This window comes from Sorex araneus, chromosome 5 (genome assembly GCF_027595985.1).
Source record: "Sorex araneus isolate mSorAra2 chromosome 5, mSorAra2.pri, whole genome shotgun sequence".
NCBI lineage: Eukaryota > Metazoa > Chordata > Mammalia > Eulipotyphla > Soricidae > Sorex > Sorex araneus.
This window is the reverse complement of record NC_073306.1, coordinates 125,919,687-125,935,228: the sequence shown is the minus strand read 5'-3', so window position 1 is coordinate 125,935,228 and position 15,542 is coordinate 125,919,687. Positions and strand designations below refer to the sequence as shown.

General features: G+C 45.1%; 1 protein-coding gene across 15 annotated transcripts in view; it reads left to right on the top strand.

Annotated features, from left to right (window-relative positions):
• Positions 1 to 15,542, top strand: part of PTPRT (protein tyrosine phosphatase receptor type T) — a 1,130,358-nt gene that overhangs the window by 404,937 nt on the left and 709,879 nt on the right. For all 15 annotated transcript variants that reach the window (XM_055137540.1, XM_055137536.1, XM_055137543.1 and 12 more), the window contains exons 4-5: positions 1,906 to 1,987; positions 10,407 to 10,522. In XM_055137540.1, the coding sequence (XP_054993515.1) occupies positions 1,906 to 1,987; positions 10,407 to 10,522 (198 nt within the window). The remainder of the gene's footprint in view (positions 1 to 1,905; positions 1,988 to 10,406; positions 10,523 to 15,542) is intronic.

The following is a 15,542-nucleotide window of genomic DNA, read 5'->3' as shown; positions in this document are numbered from 1 at the left end:
GATTTGGAAGCCATTCAAGGGAAGTGTGCCCTGTTTGAAGAGTGGATGTATGAGATATGCTTACAGAGAAACCTGTGGCAGACTAACTGAAGATTAATAAGAAAAGGCTGTGAGAGCGAAGTAACATATGAGTCCAAATATATAATGAAAAAATATCTATTAGTGTCATGATAGTCAACCTGGGGGCAGTTTTGGAGGAAGAGTCCAGATTATAATGTATTGAAGTGGAAAGCCAAGAAGTGTTGAAAAGGTGGCCAGAAAGATAGTACAGTGGGTAGGGGATTGCCTTGCATGTGACCAACAGGATTTGATTCCCAGTATCCCATATCTGGGCACCACCAGGAGTAATTCTGGAATGCGGAACCGGGAGTAACCCTTGAGCACTATTTGGTGTGACCAAAAAAAAAAATAAAATAAGTTTTGATAATCAGTGTAACTAAAACCACAGAGAATTTAAAATGTGAAACATGTCTAAACTATCCCACAGAAGAGTTTACAGCCAAAGAGTAGCTTTTTAGGAACAAGAAAAGCCCAAGCACATATGTATTCTAAAGTCAGAAATAAAAGTGTGGTTTGAAGAAACAGGATAGAGAGAGAGAGAATCAAGAAGAAGCAAGAAAATGCAAAATACAGCAAGGGTTGGCATCAAGAATACTGCTGGGCCTTGTATTAAGGAGGCAGTGGCTGTCCTGGATGTAAATTAGGTTAATGGGCTCGAAGAAGACAGCCCCTCTTATACTCTTGCCTCCTGAAAGTATGGGTATCTGCTGTGATCAGGTGGGTAAATACTTAAAGAGTAACTTTGATGTGGAAAACAAGAGTAGAGAAGGTGTTTTCAATAGGCTTAGTAGTTCTGAAATAAGCATAAAAAGAAATTAAGGCTTTAGGTAAGCTAAGAATTGGAATTAGCAAGTATAGTGGGAAGGGGACTTGGAACAAGAAACTCCAGGCAGACATACAGATTCCAGAAATGTTGAGGCCCCAGATACCCTAAAAGCCTAGGAAGTAGAAGAGATATGAATCAGGAAAACAAATTTGGGTTGCAGATGGTGCTCATTGCAAGAAGGTTGAACCTCCAACTTCTGTAGTAGTTGAAGAAGCGGGATGGGTGTGAATGGTTGATTGGACAAGGATATGTGTATGATTATATTTAATTGGGCAAGGATGAGTATATGACAGAAGTTGATTCAACAAGATTTATGTATGGATGCAGTTGATTGAAAGGCCACTGGAATTATGGAGGTGAGTGGTGGTGTTCATGCTGTTTCAGAGATATTCAGGTCTCCTCAGTACATAGGAAGGCTGGGTGATCAAAAAATTACAGTAACATAGGCAGTTTGGCTGGGAGTCAATATGGAGAATTCAAAAACCTTGTTGCCCTTGAATTCCCAAATGTAAAAAAAAATGTACACAGGGGTTATTTCTAAGAGGTTTTATTATGACACTTAAATGGAGTATGTTCTGGGGATGAGAAATGAAAACAGGATAAACCCTCCTTTGCTTATAGTTGCTTCCAAGGTAAGCTTCTCCCTCACCTGTCATAAGAAAGTTGGGATCTTAGGAAATAATTCTTCTCTGTACTTCACTTGAAACAATGGAAAGAGTATATAGATTGGGGTCTCCCGGCCACATCTGGGTTGTTTTCCCTGCATCCAAGCGTTAGTTCTGAAATCCATTAAAGATGTTCCATGTGGCTGATTCTTCTTTTGCAAGCCACCAGAGTGTGAGCTTCTTACTTTGGGAAATCCAAGTCAATGGTCGGGGTGGCCTCCTTTCCCGCTGTCAAGTCTCTTGGGGTGGTTCTGATTGGAAGCAGAAACAAAACAAGTTTGGGGGCTGGGCAGCTTCCTGTGATAATGCCTACAACCACTTCCTCGAAATTGACTCCCACCCTGTGTGTTGCAGGTGATATTTGAATCCGTCTCTTTGAAGGGTCATCCTGGCTACATCGCTGTGGACGAGGTCCGGGTCCTTGCTCATCCATGCAGTAAGTCTGTTTCGTTCTCTGAACACAGCCTTGCTCCATGCCAGATTGGTGAGCGTGGAAGCAGCACCCCCCTCCCATGTACTCAGCTGACAAACATCTCTCTCTCTCTCTCTCTCTCTCTCTCACTCTCTCTCTCTTAATCCTTCAAAAGTGCTTACATACTCAATGCAATCAGTCCTGAATAAATCCATAATTTTGCTGGCCTGTTCAACAGGCAGCACCTACAGGAATTTGCAGAGAGTGGCAAAACATCTTCGTTTGAATCTCTCTCCATTATTAAGGGAGTCTAAAGTCCTGATTGTTTATTAGTGGGATTCAGACCACTGAAGTGGAAGAATTAGAGGGCTTTGGATAGAATCTTGTGCAATTGTCTTTAAAAAAGAACACCACCAAAACACTGCGCAAATTAGCACACTGTTCACTCACAGGGAAAAGTAGCCCAGAGCTATTAATTCTTTAAAAGTAATTTTAAATATACTCACCAGCTTCATGTAGGCGTCGGGAGAGATTTCTCACAATGGTTAGTACTTATGGTGCAGTGTCAAGAGTCCTCGAAACCATCCCACACCTCTATCCATGCTCATCCAGTTTTCCCCGGGACTTTTCTCCTGGTTGGATTTTGTCTATAGTGGTTGAATGTGTTTGAAGGAGCTCTGATTTCTGGGTTCACAAAATCTCAGAGCGAATAGCCATGGGTGTGATAATTGAGATAGTATCTTGTCTCATGACATTTGGTGGTGGGGGACTCTAGTCACAGGGATACGTGTGGGGTTTCTGACAGTCCCTCAGAGGGCAAGTTGGGATGCCAGCCCCATTAATTAGTTCATTAGTGTTCTGCAGATTGGAGATTTCTATTAGTTTCTTGGTAGCCATTTGCTTCCAGAGAACTCCAAGTAGGGTTCTCTCTGCTCACACCTTGGAACTAGCAGTCTTGTGGTTGACTTTGGTGCAGTTTGCTCTCCCTTCCAAAGGTGTCCGGTGCCCCATTTCTTGCTGCTTTTTAGTTTTCCCGTTTGGGGGCTCTGCTCATTTATGCCTCATCTGTCTGCAAGCGAAATGACTCCACTTCTGCAGCAATGAACTGTGTGAGCAGCTCAAACATTACTTCCTTCCCCTAGCCTTCAAAGGCCATTGTTGGACTCATTGTTTGAGAAACCTTCTCTGGAGGAATTTTGGGACACGATTTCCAAAATTTTTGACAAGGTGATATTTGAGTAAATGTTTTTGGTGTCTGTGGCAGGAGGCAACTTTTCCAGAAATCAGCCAGCATCTCAGGGATGCTTAGATTCTCCTTGGGCTTCAATGACTCTGGACTAATGTCCCTGCTGAGCGCTCTCTAGAACTTTCAAGATTTCATCATTAGGACTCAGATATTCCATCAAATATGGCAATATTTCTGCTGAGCCAGGTCTCACATGAAGAGGGCATCATGAATGCCCCTAGCCAGGCACAACTTATGCAGTAGATATGCAGATACACTCTCTGGCAGATGGAAATGTTCTCCTCCCGCAGATCTTAGGTGTGAGCATCACATTCCCACCAGAAAATGATCTTAACCTGGTGTCCAATGTCTCTGGTCCACATAACCTCACAGGTTCCACCTGCACAGACACTAGCTATGAGATGATTTCTCTGAAGCTAGCCTCCAGCTTTCCCATCAGCCCCTACCCCCTCTTTATAGAGGACACATCCCATCTGCATTTCCTGCCTTTGGTCCTGTACATAATGCCTAACGGGCTATTTCTATTAGGGGACATTTGAATTTTCCAGGGAATCTGTCCCAACCCTTACCCCATCTCTTTCTCTCTCTAAGAATGCCCCCACAACTCTGTGTTCTAAAGAAGATTTTCATCTCCCCCTTGAGTTTCAGCTTTACCTCTGTCTCAGTCCTAGCCATATATATCCCTGCCTTTACTCCCAGAGTCAAAAAGGTAATGGTTTACCTTTACTGTCTAGTGCTTGCTACCCTCTGAGAAGTCTCCATGAGTAACGGTGCTTTGAATGGCTTCTCTATACCTCACCCCCCACCCCCATTAAAAGCCTACGTCTTCTCTTAGAATCTTTCTTGCATTGGGGAGTCCCCTGAATTGAGGGTTCTTCTGACAGCCTCATCACCTTCTGCTCAGGAGTGCAGTTTGCATGATGGTCTAAAATCACTGAGAATAGGTTACCCAGAAAATGGAACATGGGGTGCCACACAGGAACACATGACCCTTGCTTGTACTGTGTTCCTACATAATGTGCTGTGACCAAGTCCAATCTTGATGTTTAGGTAGTTTATGGTTACACTTCCCAGAAATCAAAATGTAGGTTTTCTGTATTGTGACTGAAAGTGGAAAGACTCCATTGAACTGGAAGTATATTTAGTTTTCAGAACATATGCATAGATCCAGGGACATGTGGGATTGCGCAAAGATATCAAAGCCCTTTTGCAAGAACCTGGCTTAGTCCCTATCCAGTCTAGCTTCCTACTCATTGTTTTTTTTCAACAAGTAAGGGATTGAACATCAGCTCTCTGTCAACACTTCTTTGGACACAGAGAACACATAGGCAATCAAAATGGAATGGACCCTGTTCTCAAGGCATTAGCTTTGCAGAATAGGAGAAGGTAGGGAGAATAAACAAGGAACCCCTATTCAATAAGTGACTAATGATCATTTGAGATGGTGATAGTGTGATGAATGAATGACTGGGGTGTGAGGGGAACCTACCGACAAGGGCAGTCAGGAAGATAAGGGCAGCCAGAATGTGATCCAGGCTGAGCTCTGAGCATAGGAAGCTCATAACTGGACCACTCCTGCGGGAGGAAGCTGAGAACTAGCAAATGCAGAGTTCGGGCATTGGAAACCCGCTTGATATGGTCAGAATATTCTAAGCACTGGGGTCATAGGAGAAAGGGAACAGAATTGAGACCCAGGCTTGAGAGGAAGCTGGGCCTGACCACTCTGGTTCTTGGGTATTATTATGAGAAGTGTCAGTTTTTATCTAAATGCTTTGAGTTGACAGTGGGGGATTTATGCTGGATTTTGGCATCTCTTTAATGGTTCAAGGACTGCTATGGCTTCTCTGTGCTTTTGAGCTAAAGGGAAATAGAGAAATCAGGAAACCTAAAAGGAAGTGTATTCTGGAGTCACACGAAAGGTGATGGGAAGCCCTCCACTCATTTAATACATTCTCTTTGGCATCTTCTCCCCTTGTGCTAGCTCATACTGGGAAATAGCATGAGTGATTCACCCTCTGCACTCCTGGGCTTTCACCAAAGTAAAAGACACTGAACATGGAGCAGAGACTCAGGTAGTGACAGATCTATAGCAGCTGGCATATTTGTTTGCTAGCACTGCCATAGCAAAATCTCCCCAACCAGCTAGCTGAAACAACAGAAATTAATTTTCTCATAGTTCTGGAGGCTAGATGTCCAAGATGAGGATGTGGGAGGTAACAACACAAAAATAATGAACACACACACACACACACGAACAAAACAAAACAAAAACAAGCTCCCAAACTATAGGAGCAATATTGCAATCACCATAAGAGAAGGGAAAGTTGTCTGTGACAGGCAGAAACTGGACTTTTGGTGGCTAAGAGATTGTCGACCATACAGATAGATAAGTTAGTACTTGAAACCTACATGGTATAAACCAATATTACTTCTATTTTTTAGAAAAAGAGGGCAGTTTGTACTTCGTCTGCAGCCTCTCTCCTTGGCTGACAGATATCATTTAGCTTCCCTTTGTTCTCCTAGTGTGTGCGTGTGTTCAGATTTTCTCTGCTTTGACACTGGTTGGACTGAATGAGGATCCACTCTATTGGTCTCGGTTTCACATATCACCTTATCTCTTGAAACAATCACAATCTGAATGACTGGGGCATAAACATTGAATTGGGGGGGGGCACAATTCGTCATAGAAAAGATGTGATGCAGTGCTATGAGGAGACCCAGAAGAGGGCCAGACCGAGGGCTTGGGTGGTAATGTTTATCACTAGTATGTGCAAGGCCCTGGCACCACATGACCTTCTAGAACTGCTAGGTATAGCTCTGGTGGCATACAGACATTATTGAGTATGTCCTTGATGGCCCCCAAGGACAAGCATCCCATGCCTTTCCAGTCCATGCCAAGACAAGCTCTGCTGGAAGTGATCCTGGAGCACTAAGCTCCGCCAGAGATGACCCTTGTAATAAAAGGACAGAGAAGCGAAGAGACTTAAGGAGATGTGGGCAGTAGAGCCACCTGATTCTCTGTCATGGGTTGGATTACAAGGCAGAGACCTCAATAATGGGGCACACCCAGATTTCTGGCTTACACAACTGGTAGTGCTGGCTGAAGGTATGGGGTCTAGGGACAATTGAAATTGGACCCCAGAGATGCCTTCCTGGGGGTACTATAGAGATCACGGCGGGCGGTGTGGATGACATCCCAAGTCACATATCCATCCTGTGGCATCTAGCAATTCTTTGATCTAGCAATACTCTTCCACGTACTCCAGCTTAATGTACATGCATTTCTGACCACTCAGATTGTTAAGAATGTTTCTCTATTGAGAAATATGCATTTTCTTTATCTCCTCGGGCTTTTAAATAATCCACTTCTGTCCTCTACAACACGCCTTCTATTAACATACGGTCAGCATTTATCAATAAGTGATCTCACTAAATATGCCCGAAGTTGCCAAGAGAGCGCCTGATTTGCAGTTGTATTCTCCATTGATTTCAGCTGGAGTTACGCGTTGCGTGTCTGCCTCGTAGGCTCCAAACACGAGGTGCAGAGACAGGCATAATACTCAGAGGAAATTATTTTCTCTCGCAATCAGAAGTCTCTCATCTATATTTTATAGTCCATTTCACATTTCTGTGTTATTCTAAAAGTACTGTAGTCACCGTCCACTGTTTTTTTCCTTGGAGTTCGCCATGGAGGGCTTCTGCAGAGATAACTGTGTGTTATAAATGTCAGCATGCGTTTCCACTCTGTTTCAAAGAGTTCCAGCCACCAAGTTGACTTTTTGCATATTCTTTTTTTCAAAAAATATCTCTCCCCGCACTGCCATCTCGTGGGGCCCCTTCACCAAGCCCACAGTCTGTCTCCACCACGTTTCTAATGTACAGACTGCAGTCTCTCTTCTGTTGTTTGGTTTCCTACTGAGCACTGTCAGGCTTAAAGAGCGAGAAAAAGGGCACAATAATATGTCTTTGGAGACTGCACTGACATCTGCAGGAGCTTAAATGTCACCCACAGCAAGGTGTTTGGCCCTGAGTGCACAATCATTTTTCTCTTAACCCCATTCATCTGTTCATCCCGATAGGATCTCACTTTGAGGGAGCTGGGTGGGGGGTGGGGTGGGGCATGGTGAGGATGGCAAACCACAAGCCCTGAGTTGGTGGGTGCTCAGGCTCTGAGGGAGGATCCGTTTGGCTGAAGGCTGATGAGTGGAAGCTGGTGGAATCATCTCTTTCCTAGTAGCGTAGTGCAGACAGGAGAGGGGCAGAGGGCGGAGGGTTCCGGAGGGGACTTGGCAGTGGAGAGCGAAGCTTCAAGAGCAGAGAATGGAAGGGAGGCATGCAGAGAGAGCGCTTAGCAGAAGGGCAATCTGGAAGGGATCCTGGAGTGGAATGGAGTGGGGTGATTCCCACCTGAACGGGTGTCATCATCACCGGGCATGGGGACCAGACAGGTTAAGACTGGTCGTGGGAATTATTCCAAATGACATATGCCAGACCTGGGTCACAGAGATCACAAGCCTGCAGACAGTGTTTCGCTATGTCTGCATGCAGTTAGCATCACATTTAGTCAAGACTTTAAAGTAAAAGATGACGCACAGTATCTGGAGTCACACTTGCTTTGAGAAGTCAAGTGATTGGCTGCTCGGTACTGAGTGCTCCCAGAGGGCCTCCTCCAGCTGGATTTAAGTACCAGCTTCTTCCATTCTGAAGGGCTTGGAGTCATACTCCAGTTCCCTCAAATCCCCACGTCTCCTTGCTTCCCCGCCCCAAGGCTCCTTAGAATTGGGGGGTGGTGCTTTGGTTTTTTTGTTGTTGTTGCTACAACTTGACTCTTTTCCATAACTATCTGGCTCCTAGAAACACGTCGGTACCACAGCTCTGCTGAGCACCATCAGTGTTCTAATGCTCGGGACCAGGACACCTCTACGTTCTCGGTGAATAAACCGAGAAAGGAGGGAGGAAGAGGGATGGGAGAGTGAACGAGTGAAGGCTAAAAAAATGTGGTGAGGATGAGAGTGGTTAGAAAGTAGCTGAGGAGGCTCATCTGGAGGAGAGGTGCTTCTGACGGCAAGCACCCAGGGGCACACCACTAGCCCGGGGTCGCCCACAGCAGGAAGCATCCCTTTGTTAGACTCCCTGAGGAGTCCCTGGGCCTTGAGCTCAGACTGCTCCTCTTCTCTCTATACGCGTGATGCTCCTTTTTGCCTTAAGCCGGTGGGAGAAGTGCGTTTACCGGGTTTACACTAGTCCCCTTGAAAAAGCGACTGCAACTGCCAGTTCTCAAAATGACTTCAATGAAGTTCTGTAGGAGAGCAGACAAAAAGCCATCCAAGAGCAGCAAAGCAGCATGACTTGGGTGAGGGGGGAGACGCTGGTCTCGCCAGCTCCAAGAAGCCCACAAGGAGTCTTTCCTGGTGCCCTTAGACTCTTGATCACACTCGACCGGTAGGGGCCTGAGAACGGCAGCAGGGGCCATTGAACTATCGCCATATGTTCCTGAATCCAGGCGGAAGCTGAGGGTTACAACCCACAGGTCCACCTCATTCTGCCCGGTGTGTGGCTTTTGCTGAGCTTCCCAGGTAGTGGCACCATGGAGAAGCCCCAGAGTTCAGAGAGCGAAGACCATGGGGGGAAATGGCAAATGGGGTCTTTGTGGTCAAATGCTCAACTGCATCAAGAAGGGCCTGGGTGTCAGCACTACATGCCCAGGAGCCCTGTCTTTGACCTGTGGGTCCAGGGTGTCACCAGCAGCATCCCTCTGCCCGGGAGACTGGAGAATGTACAAGCTAACTTGGAATGTGGGGTGTGTGATCATTGTGCAATTATAATGCAAACATGAAAGCCTGTAACTATCTCGTGGTGATTCAATAAAAATTAAAAAAGAAAAAAGAAAAATGCACCAGCACTGAGTTCTCTTTCTGCTGTGTAGCTTTGGGCAAGTTAAATTTGTTGAAACATAGTTTCTGCCTCTCTCATAGGGACTGTGGTAAGGGTGGGTCAGAGTAACATAACTGGGATGTGGTTGGGTTAGACTGAACAGATACAGCACAGGGCTCTGCACTGGAGGAGTTTTAAAAGGCACATTGTCTCTGGATGTTTTGATCCCAGTGGGAAAAGCTCCAAATCCTTATTCAAAATCCTGGATCCTCTGAGCTATTCTCATTAGGTCCTATCCTGGGGGGCCATCTATCCCAGTCAGTCCCTCATTTGGCTGATGTGGTGGGGACCCTTGACTAATTTGTGTGTCAGTGACAAAATTCATTCTCATGACCTCAGTTATAGCCACCTGTCCTCCATCTTTGAGTGCTCACATTGATAACAACCTATCTTCATAAAAATGTAAAAAGATGAACTCCAGTTAACCAATGTAAGTGGTATGTTTAATTAAGAACTTAGGGCTCTGGGACACTTTCCTTTGAAAATGTCTTCCCCTGTTATACCAAGTTTCCAGATTAAAGATGTCACCTCCTTCCAAGGCTTAGGAGATACCATGACTTTGAGTGATAGGTATAGATGCTTATGTTGTGTGAGTTTTCTGTGCCTCTGTTCACACATGATAGCATCGAGGTGATGAACCACCAAGGGGAATTGATTGGGTTCAGTGGTCACCGTGTGTGAGTGAGCACTGAGTGAACGGGTGTCTCTGGGTCTCTGCCTTCTCCTGGGCTGTTCTTTTCATCTTCATCCTCATTAGCACTGTTACCAAAGCCAGTCATGTGGGTCTCACGTTCAAAGTGCCTTGCTCTAGCTTTCTTCTTTATGCTCAACCTCTCAACTGGGCTGTGGGGATGATTTTTTGCAGTAAACTCCCTCCCACCAGCCCCAGTTTCCTCTTCTGAATGTGGGGAGTATTGCTGACTTCTATCAGTTGAGGTTTGAGCTTTTCAGAGACCTGGATCTATGTCTTGTCCACTCTCTTTCTGTCTCCCTAGTGGTAAAAAAAAAATTTAAAGTCCTGTACCTGCTCACATCCTTAATTCCCTGAACTGTGAAATGGGGGTACAGCCCCACTCATGCAGTTCCATGAGGGATACATAAAATGCCTGTGGGGAGTGCTGAGACAAATGCTGCCTCAATGGAGAGATTCTTAGTGCTCTGTCCCAGGTCTGCCCTGTGCCCATCCTGACTGACAGCGGCTGGGAGGGAGGTGGTGCAGGCTGTTGAATTCTGTCCTCATGTGCTCTTTGCTTTTTCTCTTAGGAAAAGCACCTCACTTTCTGCGGCTCCAAAATGTCGAGGTGAATGTGGGGCAGAATGCCACGTTTCAGTGCATTGCTGGTGGGAAGTGGTCTCAGCATGACAAACTTTGGCTCCAGGTAAGGAAGAAAGATGTCTCCTCTTGTCCCTGCCAGCCCTTGGTTAAGGGAAGGAAGTGTTCCATAAGGGAGGACTTGGTGGGGAAGAAGGCGAAGGGAGACTGTTGTTGAGTACCTCTGCTCCGTGCATGATGGTCCGTATGTGAGCTTGTTAAATCATAACCTGTATTCTATTTCTATAGGTATCAGGATGCTTATTTTATAGCTGCAAATATAAACGCACATGAACTAGGATTTGAAACTCTGAATATTCCAAGTTGCCCTTGCCTGTACTTTGTCCTTTGAGATCCGATTCACAGGGCTAAGGAAAAATTGAGTAGACTATGTGTCTATGGCATCATAAAATCTTGACTGGTGGGAACTTGGACTTCCGTTGGTCCATTAGTTTCCTATCTGACATATCTCTATTTTACCAGAATATTCTCTTCAAGGAGCCAGGCCATTTGTTCTGTGGTTGAACAGAAAGTTCAACAGAAAGTTCTCTCAGAAAGTTCTCCAGGAAGGCTTTTCAAATAATTCTTATTATTGCACCTTGGTCCCACTTCCAAAGCTAGATGAAGCAGGATTTCTTTCACAGGGGTAGGGAAAATGGGTGGATATAAAAGCAGAAACAATTATGACAATATCAAGCATGCTCCTTTCCTGTTAAAAAAGAAATATCAAGTGCCAAGAGAGCTCAGAACTAATGGGCCCTTTTAGTACGGTAATTATATGTGGCTATTTTGTTTGCTGCTATTTTTTCCATTTTAAATTGCTTTACTGAGGTGTGACTTCAATAGAGTATTTAAAATGTATAATGTGGTAAACTTTGGCATATGTATATCTGTGAAACTACAATCGCAGCCAAATTAATGGACATATCCACCACCCCTAGATGCTTCCTTCTCCACTTCCAATCCCTTATGTCTTCCCTCTTACATCATCTGTTCCCAGGCATCACTGATCTCTTTCTGGCACGATTTATTAGTTTATTCTAATATTTTATATGAACTGAATCATGGACTATGTTCTCTTTCACTCAGTATAATTATTTTGAGTCATCTATGATGTTTCTATCACTGTGTCACTGTCACTGTCATCCCATTGCTCATCGATTTGCTTAAGCGGGCACCAGTAACATCTCCATTGTGAGACTTGTTGCTAGTTTTTGGCATATTGAATACACCATTGGTAGCTTGCCAGTCTCTGCCATGCGGGTGCGATACCATTGGTAGCTTGGTAGCTTGCCAGGCTCTCTGAGAGGGACATGTGTAAGGCAAACACCCTACCCGCCGTGCTATCGCTCCAGGGGCTGATATTTATATAAACATAGATTATTATTTTTTGTTGGTTAATATTTCTTTGTGTGAATAGATCATCATTTACTGATTGATGGTGCTTTGAGTTATCTTGTTTCTGGCTATTACATAAGCACCTGTTCTGAATATTCATGGAAAAGTCTCAATATGTCCATATGCTTTCTTTTCTCATTGTAAATAAGAATGAGAATTCCATAAGAATGGAACCCAGTCACTCTCAGTGGAGTGACTGGGTTCCATAGTACATGTATGTCTAACTTTTTGAGGAACTCCCACGCTGTTATCCATAATGGTTGTACCATTTTGCATTCCCATTGTTGTGTTCTAGCTGCTCTGTCCTCACCAACACATATGGTCAGTCATTTTTCATCTAAATTGGTTTTATTTTCGCTGCCCTCACATAACCTTTTCAAATGCTCACTTGCCATTTATATATTTCTCTCGGTAAATATCTGATTAAATCTTTTTGCTCACTTCCTGTTTTATTATTACTGAATTTTAGAACTTCTTTCAAGTCTTGAATTTTGAAATACTTGTTCATCTAGACATAAGCCTTTTATCAAATGTGTGCTTTGAAAATATCTTCTCTTCATCTTTGGTTTCTCTTTTCATTCTCTTAACAGTATCATTTGAAGAGTGAGGTTTCGGTTTGGTTTGGTTTGGTTTTGGGGACCCAACTGTGCTCAGGAGTTACTCCTGTCTCTGCTCTTAGGGTTCACTCCTGGCAGAGCTCAGGGTGTCATATGCAGTGCCAGGGATCAAACCCAGGTCAACTGCATGCATGTACTCTGAGTACCTGATGTACTATCTTTTCTGGTCCCCCAAGTATTCAATTAGAATGACATCCAATTTACGTTTTCTTTCCTTCTTTGGATCTTATCTTGGTATCATTTCAGGAAATATTGGCCTTACCATGGGTCACAAAGATGTTCTCTGAAGATTCTCTCTAGGAATTTTGTCATTTCAGATTTACATTTAGGTAAAAGATTCATTTGGAGTTAAAGTTTGCATGTGGGTTGAGGTAAGGATCCACATTCTTTTCTCTGTGTGTGCAATTGAATACTCAGTTATTTCAACATTGTTTATTGAAAAGACTGTTCTTTTTTAATGTATTTAGACCTTGGAGATCCTTTGCCAGACTAAGAATCACCTATGTTTGATGCATTGTAAAAGGCATTAAAAAAATCTCAGTTTTTGATTTGGCATTACTAGTATATAAAATAAATTGATTTTTCAGTATTAATTTTATATACTCCATCCTGGTTAAATGTCCTGTTTACACCTAATTTAAATGAGTGAAAATAAATAAAATGCCTAGACTCAGTAGGCGCATTTTAAATATAGGATCCCCATAGCCACTTGCTAGTCATTGAGTTGGGCAAGCAGATGAGAACATTCCCAGAACCTTGAAAGTCTTACTGGAGAGTAGGATTTTAGCTGTAGGCAAATATTGCCTCTGGTTCAAGGACCAGGAGCTGTTAGAGTGTGGACGTTAATCCCTTACCTCTGCCCAGCACACATTGTTCATAGGCATTGATCGTACCACTTGACTTCCTGTACTTGAGTCATTTAATGCAGGGGGAAAACTTCTGGGGTGAGAGCACTGTGAGGGTCTAATGATTCTTCCTTGCTCCATAGCCATGCAGTAGCATGAAAAGAACAGAACTGCCTTCCCCACCTACTTCCTGGGACAGCAGATACCCCTCAAGGGGGACCTAGCAAATTTGCATGTGTCACTGGAGAAGTACTCAGTGTCATTTACTCCCTTATTACAATCCGTAGTAAAAAGCAGCAGGCTCCCCCCAAGTTTTGCCATTTTAATGGCACTGACTCTGTGGGGTTGAGGGAATGAGGCAGGACATTCGCAGTACCTTCAGTCGCTCTGGGTGGGTTTTCAATTATTTTATTATTGCTCAAGTTGTAAGTGGTGTGCCTCAGACCCAGGCTCTTTCTGTGAGAGCATGTTCCAGCCGAATGCAATTAAAGTTTGGAGGAAAACAGAACCGCAGTGTGCCACGTTGTCCTATTTATCTGCCTTTCCGTGTAAACCAAATCTTATTTCACAGGAGGCGTTTGGAGGTTACTTACCCCAGGACAGGAAACATGACAAGATGGCAGAAATGAAAAGTGAGCCAGGGGCGCCTGAGTCAGGAACACCCAGCAGGGCAGGTTTCCGTGCTGTCCCTGTCTTTGCCCGCCTCCCCCACTCCTGTGCATCTCCAGCTGAGCCCACAGCTGTGTAGCCTCAGATGGAATCAAGAAAGCGTCTCAGCCTCCATGAGATCAGTGTGCCATTGCGCGCGCGCACGCACACACACACACGCACACGCATATGCACACGCACATGCACGCACACACACGCACACGCGCACACACACACGCACACACGCACACACACGCACACACACGCACGCACACACGCACACACACGCACACACACGCACACACACGCACACACACGCACGCGCACACACACACACGCACACACACACGCACACGCACACGCACACACACGCACACACACGCACGCGCGCACACACACACACACACACACACACACACACACACACACACACACACCCGGATTGCCACTCGCTCAGGGACATCGAACAGCCATTCATATGGAGGCCAGAAAAGAATTGCTCCCGGGGTCCACACGGAGCAGAGGGCGTGGAATGTTGGAAGCCGTGTGTTACAGCCCTTGCCTGGTTATAGAGCCCAGCTTGCTTCACACAGGATGCTCCTCTGTGAAACTATAACGCAGGGAAGTGGTCAAAGAGAGTTTGATGGACAGTTCCATCTGGGACAGAGGTCCTGAGACTGCTGATCAGCCCCCACCGGAACTTTCCTGCCATCTTGTTTCCCATGGAGGGAGTTCAGGAAATAGGGGGAGGTAAAGCATCTATACAATGCTCTTCTGCAAATGCCCGCTTTGCCAGGCAAGTCCAGGCTTATAGTCACCCGTATGGTATCATCTTTCTTCCCGATGGGAGGGGCCCATGGTGATGCTTCAGGACCCAGTGGTAACACCACCCCATCTGGCCAGCACCGTGGCTGACTTCCCCTCACATGCTGCTTGAGATTTGGCCCTGCAAGCCAAATTGCAGTCGGATCCGCCAGAGTTCTGCTTCATGTCACCGGGCTTAAGTAACTTAGACCGTTTTCAAAGCAGGGGAAACAGGCTGATGGTGGCAGAATCTCCACAAGGGACCTGCAGTGGCCTGGCATTCCACTTTCTTGCTGTCATTTTCAGTATAAGCAGCAGAATCATGGGTTTGCAACAAGTGGGAGCTTTGCCATCTACCAGTTAAATCAGAGAAATCAAGGCCATGGGTTTGCTCCAAGAGAGTGGGCTAGCAGTGATGGTTGGGAACCAGTGTGTGTGTGTGTGTGTGTGTGTGTAATGGGGCAGGGGTCAGATAAGTCATTGTTGTTGGGGTGTCAGGAATGCAAACAAAGGGGGACCTTCTAGGTTCTTCCTCATGTTGTTTCAGAATATAAATCAGTAAGTTAAAAGGGAAGCTTGGCCCTGTGCCCAAGTCACACCACTGAAAGCTTTATGTCCTCTCTAGGAGCCCTCAATGATGGTGCCGGCTTCCTTAGATGAGATGAACCAGCTCTGCAAGAATCATTTCATAAACAAACCCAGAGAGATGGTACTGTGGATAAGTACCATTATCACTTGCCTTGCACATGACTGACCCTGGTTTGATCCCTGGCAT